Here is a 14,081-nt window from a genome sequence, read left to right on the forward strand (position 1 = left end):
TTTCTTCCCGATGGTTAAAGTCTTAAAGAGGTGGTCAAACAAATAACCTTGCCAGTCTTTGTCGTTCTGTTCAGTGTTCACCAATCCCCATCTTTGCAAAACCAAAATGATAAGCGCCTTTACCTCCCAAGCAGCATTCTCCAAGGCTTCCATCCTTCTGCCACACGTGCACTTGAAAAAACTGTGAAATCTCGAGAGGTCTGAGCCTGCATAAACCTCGAAGGTCTCTGCACGTCCAAGAAATAAGCAGCAGATTCAGCTAATTTGGGCTCGGAAGGCAAGTTGGCAACGAGTGAATACTGAAAACGAAACGAAACGAACAGACAGACTGACGTCTTACACAAGCGGCCTCACCGGCTAATAATATATCCAAGCTTTCTTTTTCCCCGTGTCAAGCTTGATTGATCGCACCCCTCGTTTTTTTTTTCCTCATCCTCAACAAAGAAAAACCTACTCCCTCCGTCCAAAAAAAAAAGGCAAACCCTGGGTTTCCGTGTCCAACTTACCCTGAGTTTCTGTGTCCAACTTTAACTGTCCGTCTTATATGAAGTTTTTTTATAATTCGTATTTTCATTGTTGTTAGATGATAAAATATGATTAATATTTTATACGTGACTTGTCTTTTTAATTTTTTTAATAATTTTTTTAAATAAGATGGACGATCAAACGTTGTACACGGAAACTGGGTTTGTTTTTTTTTTTTAGGACGGAGGGAGTAAGTGCAGGGAATAGGGACGGTGGGGGTGGTAGGTGCCCTGTCAATCGTTTCCGTGATTCGTGCTTCTATAACCATTGGATCAAGGGGAACGCACATCCGCTAGTGATGCTAGCGAGATCCGATTGTTTATCTGTAACCCCATTTTAAACCAAGTCTGTCCACTTCCTTGCTGATGATGACATGCTGATCGGTTCATCTGTAAACGAGTGTATCTGTACGCATATACAGTCGATATTACTGCTTCTGAACTCCGAAGTTCTGCTCGCACGCACCTGTCAACGAAAAGCTTCGCTGCTTTTTTTTCTGGGCGACGATTTTACGAGGAATGATTCCAGATTCCAGGCGCAGAGGCTTCGGAAAAGGCTGGTGGATTTCAGGCGCCGCTCGGCACGGCCGTGTCACGACGCGATCCCTCGCGCGGCGAGCACACGACACGGAGTCGCCAACACATGGCGACCCCGCTCGGGCTCGGTTGCCATCATCCCCACAATAATTCACCTCCCCCCGCCCACATCGCGACCGCCACTAGCCCGCCAATAATAGCAGCGCGCCCAAAGGCTAAAAAAAACCCACGACGCGCTGGTCAGTAGCCACCACACAGCGGCACAGGCGCTGCGGCAGCGGCAGCTGAGCGAGTGAGCGCCGAGGCTCCCCGGCCATGTCCAAGCCCGATCGCCGCTCCGGCGCCGCCACGTCCCCGTCGCTCCGCTTCCTCGGCCTCCTCAAGCAGCCCGACGACGGCAGCGGCGACCACGAGCTGGAGCTCGACGAGCGCGACGTCGTCTGGTCGTCGTCGTCGTCGTCGAACACCTCGCCCTCCTCGTGGGCCTCCTCAACCAATTCCTCGCCGTCCCTCACCCCGTCCGCGTCCGCGGGCGTGGGCGTCCGCCGGCCGCTGTCGTCGTCCCACGCCTTCCCCGCCGCCGGCAGCGTCGGCCTGTCCGCCCTCCTCGCCGACGATCACGCCCCCACGGCGTCCATCCCGGCCAAGGCACGCCCGGAGAGGCAGCAGCCCCCGCAGCCGTACCACCAGTCGGCGCCGGTCGCCGTGCCGGCCTGGCCCAAGGCCACGGACAGCGACAGGCGTCGCCGTGGTGTGCAGCACGAGGCCCTCAACGACGAGGAGGACGATGACGACGAGCTCGTGGTGCCGCCGCACGAGATGGCCGCGCGCCGCGCCGCGGCGGCGGCGTCGGTGATGGAGGGCGCCGGGCGGACGCTGAAAGGGCGCGACCTCCGGCGCGTGCGCAACGCGGTGTGGCGCACCACCGGCTTCCTCGACCTGTGAAAAAGGATATGAACCTTTGGAGGTTTCTCTCGCTGCCGCCACACATCAGCAACCTGCTTCGTGTTGTACTGGATTACTGATGATCCGTATGAAAAAAGGTTGGGGATTTCTTGCTAAGCTCGGGATTGTAGGGGGTAATGTTTCGATGGCTAGTACTATTTGTTAGTATTTTGGGCTATGGCTAGTTAAGCATAGGCTGAAATTTTATTCCATTATCTTAAAAAATTTGTTAGTATTAGGCCCTGTTTAGATGGGACTAAAACTTTTAAGTTCCTATCACATCGGATGTTTGAAAATTAATTATAAATATTAAACGTAGACTATTAATAAAACCCATCCATAATCTTGGACTAATTTGCGAGACGAATCTAATGAGCCTAATTAATCCATGATTAGCCTATGTGATGCTACAGTAAACATTCTCTAATTATAGATTAATTAGGCTTAAAAAATTTGTCTCGTGAATTAGCTTTTATTTATGTAATTAGTTTTGTAAGTAGTATATATTTAATACTCTAAATTAGTGTCTAAAGACAGGGACTTAAGTTAAGTCCCTGGATGTAAACACCACCTTAGATCAGTGTCGACGTGAGGTTCAAGGTTCTGAAGTTCTACGTTTTCCCTAGAGAAGAAAACTAGTACTCCATTGGTTATGAAGCAATTAATCGCAGTGGGCTGCAATTGTTTCAGACTAGACTGCAACAATTTTCTCTTCGAAAGAAGGTGCTTTACAAAGCAATCCGTAGAAAGATTCAGCTTTGGATTGTAAATGGTTCGAGATAGCTAAATTTGCATGGTCAGGTGTTAAGACAAAGCTGAAAAAAGGACGTATTGTGTGCGTACTGTTTTGTATATCATCACTATGTGTTAAAGGAAGTGACTTTTCAAACCAAAATAGAAGTGATCTTCTATAGTTGTATTGACATATTTCAGTGTGACATCAGTTGTGCTCATGGCTAAATAAATCAATTGTGCTCCATGAACAATTTAAATAACATTTTTTTTAAGTTAATTAGACTGTTTAGAACTTTAACATTGTTGAGGGGAAAAAAACATTTCAACTTCAAGATAACCTGGCATGCTATATGCCACACCACACCTACAGTTATCTCGGAAAGATACCATATCAACAGGCGATATCACACATAAATGAGAAAATAATATTCGTTCCGTCCTACGACGTTTAAAATTTATTCAAAAAAAAAACACAATTCTAGAGGTTACAGCAAAGCTGCAGCATCTATCTATTATATTATTAAGACAGCTTGAAAATGAGGTACCACGTTCGCTGTGGGGGCTAAAAATTCCCACATTAATCGGAGAAAAAGAAAAAAAAAGAAAAGGAGAGTCTAAGTAGAAGTATAATCTAAAAATAGCTGAAATTCGGAATTAAAAATAAGCAATATTGAAAGAAGTTTCCATATAAGAACCCAATACGAGATTAACCAAAATTCAAAATAAAAATAAAATACAATCTAAAATTAGAAAAAGGAAAGGAGAGTCAAGGTAGGAATACAATTTAAAAATAGCTGAAATTCAGAATTAAAAAAAGTAATATTGAAAGAAGTTTCTATATAAGAACCCAATACGAGATTAATCAAAATTCGAAATAAAAGTAAAATAAAATACAAAATTAGAAAAGGAAAGGAGAGTCCAAGTAGGAATATAATTTAAAAATAGCTGAAATTTGGAATTAAAAAAAGTAATATTGAAAGAAGTTTCCATATAAGAACCCAATACGAGATTAATCAAAATTCGAAATAAAAGTAAAATAAAATACAAAATTATAAAAGGAAAGGAGAGTCCAAGTAGAAATACAATTTAAAAATAGCTGGAATTCGGAATTAAAAATAAGGAATATTAAAAGAAGAGTCCATATAAAAACCCAATACGAGATTAATTAAAATTTAGAATAAAAATAAAAATAAATCCAAAATTAGCAAAAGAAAATAAAAGAAGAGTTCAAGTAGGAATACAATTTAAAATTAGCTTAAATTCTGAATTAAAAATAAGCAATATTGAAAGAAGAATCCATATAAGAACCCAATACGAGATTAATTAAAATTTTGAATAAAAAATAAAATAATATCCAAAATTAGAAAAATTAAAAGAGAGTTCAAGTAGGAATACAATGTTGAAACAACTGAAATTGAAAATAAAAAATAAAAACATTAAAAGAACATAACACGGTATTAACTAATTTTTTTAAAAAATAAATTCTGAAATTAGAAAAAGAAAAATAAGATTTCAATTAGGAATACAATTTATAAATAACTAAAATTTGTGATAAAAATAAAGACTATTGAAAGAAAAGACCATCTAAAACACATGACGAGATAAATTAAGTAACAAGCCTATAAAGGAGTAGAGTGGTGGCAGGAGTAGAGTGGTGGCGGTTGATAGTTGATACGACATATAAAAATTGTTAATAAAACAACAAATAGAATCCTAATGACGATTAAATTGAGGGACGTTAGGCAGACCGTGAAACAAACAAGTAAGGCGGTTGCCGGGACTTCTAGAAAGTAAAAAAAAAACCATTGATAGTAATATTCGATTTTTAAAATCTCAATGACAATAAAAAGGAGAAGCAGCGCGCGGGGTGCATAAGAGTATAGTTGCAGAGCCACCGACGGTTGACGGGACTTCTAGAAAATAAAAAATGAATTCCAACGATAGTTATGTTCGATTTTTAGAATCACAATGAATATTAAAAGAAGAGTCCATATAAAAACCCAATACGAGATTAATCAAAATTCGAAATAAAAATAAAATACAATCTAAAATTAGAAAAGGAAAGGATAGTCCAAGTAGGAATACAATTTAAAAATAGCTGAAATTCGGAATTAAACATAAGTAATATTGAAAGAAGTTTCCATATAAGAACCCAATACGAGATTAATACAAATTCGAAATAAAAATAAAATAAAATCTAAAATTAGAAAAGAAAATAGAGTCCAATTAGAAATACAATTTAAAAATAGCTGAAATTCGGAATTAAAAATAAGCAATATTGAAAGAAGTTTCCATATAAGAACCCAATACGAGATTAATACAAATTCGAAATAAAAATAAAATAAAATCTAAAATTAGAAAAGAAAATAGAGTCCAATTAGAAATACAATTTAAAAATAGCTGAAATTCGGAATTAAAAATAAGCAATATTGAAAGAAGGTTCCATATAAGAACCCAATATGAGATTGATCAAAATTCGAAATAAAAATAAAATAAAATCCGAAATTAAAACATTAAAAGAACACAATACGGTATTAACTAATTTTTTTAAAAAATTTCTGAAATTAGAAAAAGAAAAATAAGATTTCAATTAGGAATACAATTTATAAGTAACTCAATTTTTTGATAAAAATAAAGATTATTGAAAGAAAAGACCATCTAAAACACATGACGAGATAAGTTAAGTAACATGCCTATAAAAGAGTAGAGTGGTGGCGATTGATACGACATATAAAAATTGTTAATAAAACACAATTGCCGTGAAGGAGGGACGTCAAGCAGGCCGCGAAGCAAATGAGTAAGGCGGTTGCCAGGACTTATAGTAAGTAAAAAAAACAAACCCCATTGATAATCATATTCGATTTTTAAAATCTCAATGACAATAAAAAGGAGAAGCAGCAGGTGGGGTGTATAAGAGTATAGTTGCAGAGCCGTCGACGGGACTTCTAGAAAATAAAAAATGAATTCCAACGATAGTTATGTTCGATTTTTAGAATCACGAGGACAATAAAGAGTAGGCGGCGGACGGGTTGTAGAGGGGCATAGTGGCATCGTTTGATGGGACTTCTCAAAATTATAAAAAATGAAACTACAAGTCCAATTTTTAAAGGTTCGAAACTTCTAAAAAGTAAAAAAAAACAATGCTAATCATGTTCGGTTCTAAAATCTCAATGACAATAAAGAAGGGAGGCAGCGGGCGAGCCGTAGAGGAGTACAATGGCAAAGCCGCTGACGGTTTGGTGGGACTTCTAGAAAGTAAAAATGAACCAAAACGATAATTATGTTCGATTTTTAAAATCTCAATGACAATAAAGAGATGAGATAGTTGATGGGCCGTAGAGGAGTATAATGGCAACGTTTGACGAGACATCTAGAAATTATAAAAATAAAACCCAACGTGACAATAAACTCTAAAAACTATAAAATCCATTTTTTAAAGGTTCCAAGAAGTATGAATAGAAATAGTGGTAGATCGAGCAAGCAAATAAAGAAGGAGATGACATAAGGGGTAGTAATTGGTGTGACTTTTAAAAACTATATAATTAGAAACACGAGAATGATAAGGTTTGGTCTTTCAAAGTCTTAAGACAATGAGATAGCTATTTAACAAATTTTGAATAAATCATATTAAAAATAGATAATTTTGTATGGGTGCTAGCCGCGCAATTGCACGGGCTACCCAGCTAGTTTGCATTAAATCAAAACCTATGGAAATAGTACAACCAAGAGTATTAATGAGGCACAATATGATCATTTCTCCACACTACTAGAGATGGCAATGGGTACCCGGTCCCCGGTCCCCCGTGGAGAATTCTCCCATTAGGTGATGGTGATGGTATCAATTGTGTCTCCATGGGGAATCAAATGGAGAGAAAGTAGTCTCCGTCGGGTCTGGCGAGGGCGGGTTTGGTTCACCGTCCCCGTCCCCGCCCTCCGTGGAGGCCCGATATAAAAGTATGTGTGTAGTAATATCCTGTGTATTTGGCCCATAAAAACCAGCCCAAAGCATAGAGTATATAAAGCAATTGTGTAACCCTAACCATTCCAATCCTTATCCCCTCCGTCCCCATTCCCCAGTCCACACGCCACCGTCCGCCCCGCTCGTCCCAATCCCCACGCCGCCACGCGCCACGCCGTCGTCCGTCGGCCACAGCGGCTGAGTAGCGCTGGCTCCCGATCTCGCGCCCGCGCGCAGGGCCGCCGCACCCGCCGTGTCGGCGTCCGCGCCAGCGCCGAGCTGCCCGGTCCCAGGTGGCCCAGCTCCCAGCTCCCGAGCCCCGTGGCCAGGTCCCAGCGCCACGCCGCGCCGTCCCGTTCCCTTCACTCCCAGTCCCAGCCTCCCAGGTCCGAGGACGTCGTGGACTCGGCACCGGCCACCGGACGTCGGCCTCCTCCTCCACCCTCCGTCAATATCTGATCCATCATGTAGGCTTATTTGTTTTGCTGATGGTGGATGCAGGTGAAGGCTTCGGTGGCAAGAAAGGGGAAAACGACGAGTCCACACGACGACCAGCCGCTCGAGTCCGCCATGGCTTCGCCTTCACCACCGCTAAGCTCCGACGACGATGCAAGGTGAGCACATCTAGCTGTCCTACTCCCAACTTAGTACCCCTCCCTAGATGCCTAACTACAGTACCATATCCCCCTCCCCCTCCACTAAATTCCTCTTCCATGGCTGCATCGTTGTCTCGTTGAGTCACTAACTCACGTTCGGCGGTCCACAATAAGGGACGCCAATGCGGTGTTGGACCAGCCATCGCATGCTAGACAGGTACCTAGAGGATGAGTTGGTTTCAATTAATACAGAAAACTTTAAGATTCTTGATTGGTGGAAAGTGGCTAGGACAAGCTTTCCTACATTGAGGAAGGTAGCACGAGATATATTTGCTATTCCTGTTAGCACTGTTGCATCTGAATATGCATTTAGCACAAGTGGAAGGGTTCTTAGTGAGCATCGTAGCCGGCTTACTCCAGAACTCTTGGAGGCCTTAATGTGCTCACAAGATTGGCTGCGAAACAAGTATCGAGGTACATATGCTGTTTTATTCATACATCATGCTTAGCATAGATTTTACAATGCAATGGATGCAAAATAATTCTTATAATTGTTATCTTGTAGCTGATAATGAAGAAGCAGCAAGCTTTTGGAGTTGCCTTCAAGATATCCAAGATCAGATTGAGGTATTCTTTCAACAACTTAAAATTAGCAATCAAACTCCTACTGCCATTATTTGTTATATCCTTATAAAATACTTGACTAATTGAATATCTTTTGCTACTTCTTTAATTTAGGGACTTGCTCTTGTTTGAAGACATGAATGTATGGACATGCACTGTTCTTGCAATGATTTTGGATGTTTGTAACCCCTGTTATGTGTCATGATAAACTTGTAAAACCATGGCAATGCTTTTGGATATTTGGCACAAAAGACCTACTCCGAACTATGGTTTTGTGTATGCCTAGGACAACATGTGTTGCTACTGCAATGTGGTGATAACTAATGAGTGATGACTGATGAATGATGAATGATCATGTATTATTGTGTTGTTGCTTAATCTGGGAATATGATGGATATTGTATTCTTGGGCACACTTTTGTTGCACTACTTGTTGCTGCACTGCTGTTGTAAGTGATGAATTGATGATGTGCATTTGTGAACTGATGATGTGCATTTGCGAATTTGTGATCTGAATTTGTGAACTTGTGTTCTTGTAGTTGTTGTTGATGTGCTGAAATTGATGGCTAGAATTGCTATTTTGAGTGTTAATCTTTTGTATGTAAATTATTGTTTGATATGAGAAATGCATACATGTTGACTGTTGAGTAAGTTGATAGCGGGGATGGAGGCTCCACGGGGATAAATTACCCGCACAGAGGCGGTGATGGGGAAAGATGTTGCCCCGTTGCATTTCACGGTGATGGTGATGGGGAAAATTCTCCACCGCGGAGGCGGGTATGGTGGAGTAACCTCCGACAGGGAATTCCCCGTTGCCATCTCTACACACTACTACTAATTTATCTCGCAATTATTTGTCTTTCCAAAATATAGAATATGATACGATATTGCCTAGCAGCACGAATCTGTACATGCCACTAATTTATCTCGGAATTACTTTCTCTATTTCAAAATGTAAGTGTCTCATACATGATGTGATATTACTTAAAACCGGCTTATCCAGATTCACAGTGTTAGATAATACCACATATTGTACTGAGAATTAGATATATTTTGGGATGGAGCTAGTAGTACTGAAATTAAGATGCTTCTTTTTTTTTATGATGGAGGTAGTATTATGCAATAAACTCTGGTTTTGCATTCAGTGCCTTTTCGCGGTATTTTTCAACCACCAAAAACCTACATCCTCTATTTCATATTATGAGTCGTTTCGACTCTTTTTTCTGTTATAAAAGTTAGCCGATATAGCGGAACGACGACTAACCTTCTCGATCGCTTCAATCATTGATCACCCAAGACATGCCAGATGACGACACAGGAACACACGATATTTGTTAACGAGGTTCACCCGAAGCCTACATCCCCGGGGCTCTGATTATGGGCGCTCCTCCCCAACCAATATAGCTTTTAGCCGCTACGAGTCCATGGCCATGCCGCCATCATCTCCCTGCGTGTCTACGCTACATTGTAGTCGCCATGGTTACATTGTGGTGCCCCCCTTTCTATTTAAGAGAGATGCCGGGTTACAGACTCCGACTCTAACTCCACCCCCTAACACCTATTACAACTCCAAGTCCAACCGTAACCAAATAGGACTAGTATATTCGACATCTATTCTAACATTTTCCAATTTGGTGCTTTGGATATTGTTTATAGAAAAAATAAACAATATCCAAAACATCAAATTAGTTATATTCTAATAATATGTTTATTTTGTGTTGAAAGTACTACTATGTTTTCTCTACAAACTTGATAAAAAAAGTTTGAGGAAAAAATCAAAAGACTTATAATATTAAATACTAGATGAATACTGCTTTATGCAATTGTTGAAATGATATCAAGATGATACTGGCTGGATGTATTCTTACTTTTTGGTGAAGGTGAACCCTAACCGTCTGTCTTAATTAATTACCCCCCGGGTCTTGTCTCTCCCAAAAGCAAAGAGAACGATTGGTGCTTGCTGTCAAGATTCGGAATCATTATTTGTGGATTCGGAATTATTATTTGTGAATTCGGAATTATTATTTGTTAACTTGGAATATTTCGATCGTGTCGATGTATCGTTTTCAAAAGGACTATAACTATCACTGTTTTAAACCATGCCTGCCAAAGTGCCAATCGTAAATACCGCGAATACGGAGTCCTCCGTGAGTCAAGTGTTAGTCAGTTCTAGAAGGGAGCACGAGACTTCGATAGATCAAAGTACCAAAGCCCATTTGAATTGTAGGATTAAGAAAACGTAAGAATAAGACAAACATAGAATTTTGATAGAAATATAAGTGTAAAATAAATAATTGCAAAACACAAGGAAAACATAGGAATGTCCGTTTAATTGAACAGTAGGAAAAACACAGAAATTGGATGAGAGAGAAAAACTCAAAGAAAAGTTACCAAAAGATTGAAGCTCTTACTAATTTCCTCTAAAATTTCTATAGGATTGTCCATTTCATAGGAATTTCAAAGAATTGGATAAGATTCATTCCTTTGAAACAAAGCGCTTCATAGGAAATTTTTCTATATAATTAAAATCCTATAAAATTTCTATATTTTTCCTCCAAATAAAGGAGCCCTCAAAGTGGAGTAATCCTTCGGTACAAAATTCTCCTGTGGACAGCATGTGCACGCATTGTGTAGAACCTTTGCTAATTTGACGCCAAGGCTGTGTTCTTCTTATATGTTTGAAACGGCTAATTAGTCACACGTAAAACATAAAAAACGATTAGCATATAATTAATTAAGTATTAGTATATAAAATGATGAATATATTAGATTTTTTTAAACAACTTATATATAAAAAATTTTCACCTAAAATACACTGCTTAACAGCTTGGGAACCATGTGTTAAGGAAAACTGAGTAGCAGCTAAACTATAATATTTGAATAGAACGCAGCCCAAGCACAATGACCAGGCGATTGGATAGATGGTGGCCTGATCAGTCGCTGCTAAGGGCAAAAGAGGCTAATCAACAAACCATCTTCGATTCATATGTTTGGTTTGGGAATAAGCTAGGATGGGTGGGTTCATTCTTAAATTTTAGGATAGAATGGTTATATTTTCTGTTTGATTGGAGGGATGGAGTGGATTTTTTTTTATTGGAGGAGTGAAAGAAGATGGAATGATCCTACACTTATTTGGTTAGAGGGATATAGGTGGGATATTGCCTCCTCAGGAGTGTTAATAAGATTGCCACAGAAGAGGGCACAGGATGATGTTGCTGATAGTCACCGCTGCCGCCGCCGCTTCCTGCACGAGAAGACGACATGGGAGGAGAAGAACAGAGGGAAGAGGAAGGAGGCCATGGCGGATGCTCCCTCACACACTCGACCTTGCCGCTAAGCCTGCCAGTGGGCTGGATTTTATTGGGCGAAATGGATTGGATGTTGATTTGGATGGTGGTGGTTGGATTCAAATGGGCTGATATTAATTTTGGATTGGAGCGGGTTGGCCTGTGAAGAATTGCGGTTTGGGCTGGAGTGGATGCGGGTTGGCCTGTGAAGACTATCCATGGATTCAGCCCATGGGTTAGCCTCCAAAACAAACCGAACTATCCCCACTCCACTCCAAACCCTACACTCCCCGCACGCGCCTGTGTGCGGTGCGCCGCCGCGCACTGCCGCCGCCGCCGCCACAACCGCGCGCCGTCACCGCCGCGTGCCGTCACCGCCGTTCGCTGCCACCGCCGAGCGCCGTCACCGCCGTTCGCCGCCACAGTCGCCGGACTCACTCAAGAAGGTGACTCATCTTTCATGTTTCTTGAAGTGGCGTTCTCTCTCTGCTTGGTCGAGCTCCGCTGATATATGTTCTTGCTGTGGGCAGGGAGGTGGCAGATCTGCGGTTGCGTGACCTCCATCTTGGATCTCGGTGAGCTAGGGGGACTGTTCTTGGAAGTGGTTCTTGGGAGCATCCTGGTATGGTACCTTGGCTATTTTTGTGCTTTTTCTTTGTTTCGATTTTTAGATAATGTGGGTTGGTTCGATTGGAGATGCTGAAGAGTGGTGGGTTTCTGTTGGGTTTAATGCCGCAGCTGGTGTCCCATCTTAGTTGTCTCATGTGATACATACTCTGCTGGATTGTAGTATGTGTGCCATCAGACATCAGGATTAGTCACAATAATTAGGTCTTAACTCTTGAAAGGTAAAGACTTATGAAGCTATTGCCAAATTAGCAGTACCAATGTCTCATCTAACCTTGAGAAGTCATCTAGATCTCTGGTATACTGCAATGCTACTGAAAAAGAAAAAAAAAGATGTTGGAGATTTGAACAAATTGGAATTACACAAATTGATTGCTAGCAATGTTCTGTTATTCGCAATTAATTCTGTCAGATGGTTGTTTATAATATATCAGTGCAATTGCACCCTTTCCCAAGTCCCAACCTCTAAGTCATGTTTATTAAGCATGCAGCTTTTTTGCTGCTTAATGGTGACTGTTGAGCGCATCTAGAAAATCCAGCACTTAAACTTTTAAGCTGTTGGTCAAAGGATAAAACATTTTGAATGTCAGTTCATTCAGTTCCATATAACTACTAATCTGTTGATTTAGGTGGCTGTCTTTCACTGTAGTATTAAGTAGCTAACTATTTTATGTGTTGACATGACATGAGGCCTGTCTTTCTTGTTCAAAGATGTGATTTGATATTCATTATGTTATTAGTGGAGTTTCAAAAGGTGAAAAAAAAGTGCACAAGAATATTTATGCACGGTTCTTTGAAAAGAAACATGTCCAGCCCCCAAATGCTAGATGCATGATTACGGTGTATAACAGGTTGCTGTTGGGTATGCTTATCATTTCACTAGTTTTTAGCACAAGTAGTAAATGTAAATATTAATTCTGCACAAGTAGCAAATGTAGATATTAATTTTCTATTCTTGTCAAACACAGGTTTATTAAACATGTCTATGCAAAATTCTGAAAGTTCATCTGCCAATATTTCTAGTCATGAGCTGCCTTCACAAACACGTAAGAGAGCAAAAGTGTGGGAACATTTTGAGCAGGAGCTTGTCATGATAGATGGTCTTCCAAAAGCACAATGCAAATATTGTGGCTTAATGTTGTCAGCGACTAGAAAATCAGGAACTAGCCATCTCATAAACCATATTTGCGAATCTTGTCCACTAGTTGATGGTGAAGTTAGAAATAGGTTTATATCAACAGTTAGGAAACAACCCGTGGAAAATTTTGTGTTTGATCCTAAAAAGACTAAAGAGTTGATGATAAAATATTTCATCCATGCTGAGATACCATTCCATAAAATTGAGGATCCCTACTTGGATGATTGGATGGCATCCATGCAGCCAACTTTTAAACTTGTGGGTCGTCAATCAATCCGCGACAAGATTTACAACTATTACAATAGGCTGAAACAAGAATTGCATGCTGAATTAGAGAATCTTGATTCGCGTGTATGCCTAACATCGGACATGTGGACCTCAAATCAAAACCTAGGATACATGGTTGTCACAGCCCACTATGTTGATGCTGAATTCAAAATGAAAAAGAAAATTATAAGTTTGAAGCCTGTGAAGTATCCACACACTAGCTTTGCAATTGAAGAAGCCATGATGAGGTGTTTGACTGAGTGGGGCTTGAGTAGCAAACTGTTCACCTTAACTTTAGACAATGCTAGTAACAACACCGCTGCTTGTCAAGAATTAGTGAAAACTCTCAAGGATGAGTTGGTTTTGGAAGGCAAACATTTTCATGTGAGGTGTTGTGCACACATCCTCAATTTGTTGGTTCAAGATGGGATGAGGGTGATTCGTGCAGCTATAGATAAGATCCGTGAGATCCTAAAGTACATTGAGCATTCACCCTCACGCATTCAAGCGTTTAATTCAATTGCTTCTAGTAAAAGTCTTCCTCCAAAATCTGGTTTCACTCTTGATGTACCAACCCGTTGGAACTCGACCTTCAAGATGATTAGAGAAATATTGCCTTACAAGGCTATCCTCAATAGCTATGCCTCTGAAAATTGTGAACTTCTACCAACTGACGAAGAATGGTTGCATGCTGAATCAATTTGTGAATTTCTTAAGGCTTTTGAAGAGGCTACTAGAGGTGTATCAGCTCATAGGACACCAACTGCACACACATTCTTGCCCCATGTTCTTTGTATCCGTCATGCTTTGAGTGATCCTGATTGGCAAACCAGCGATCTTTTAA

The 14,081-nt window shown here is 40.5% G+C and overlaps 1 protein-coding gene across 4 annotated transcripts; it reads left to right on the top strand.

Moving 5' to 3' along the window:
• Positions 1 to 1,306: 1,306 nt before the first annotated feature.
• On the top strand, positions 1,307 to 8,331 carry LOC9272389 (protein S40-7). Of its 4 annotated transcripts, XM_066309508.1 has the most exons (5): positions 1,307 to 2,104; positions 7,201 to 7,313; positions 7,470 to 7,769; positions 7,861 to 7,922; positions 8,034 to 8,331. In XM_066309508.1, the coding sequence occupies exon 1, from the start codon at positions 1,377 to 1,379 to the stop codon at positions 2,004 to 2,006; it is 630 nt and encodes a 209-aa protein (XP_066165605.1). In that variant the 5' UTR covers positions 1,307 to 1,376; the 3' UTR covers positions 2,007 to 2,104; positions 7,201 to 7,313; positions 7,470 to 7,769; positions 7,861 to 7,922; positions 8,034 to 8,331. The 4 variants fall into 4 exon arrangements, with proteins under 4 accessions (XP_066165605.1, XP_015633434.1, XP_066165607.1 ...); XM_015777948.3 differs by having other exon boundaries at positions 7,201 to 7,769; XM_066309510.1 differs by lacking the exon at positions 7,470 to 7,769.
• Positions 8,332 to 14,081: the final 5,750 nt, after the last annotated feature.

This window comes from Oryza sativa, chromosome 4 (genome assembly GCF_034140825.1).
Source record: "Oryza sativa Japonica Group chromosome 4, ASM3414082v1".
NCBI classification, from domain to species: domain Eukaryota; kingdom Viridiplantae; phylum Streptophyta; class Magnoliopsida; order Poales; family Poaceae; genus Oryza; species Oryza sativa.

Coding starts and splice junctions, on each gene's coding strand:
- LOC9272389 (XM_015777948.3), top strand. CDS start 1,377: ATGTCCAAGCCCGATCGCCGCTCCGGCGCCGCCACGTCCCCGTCGCTC.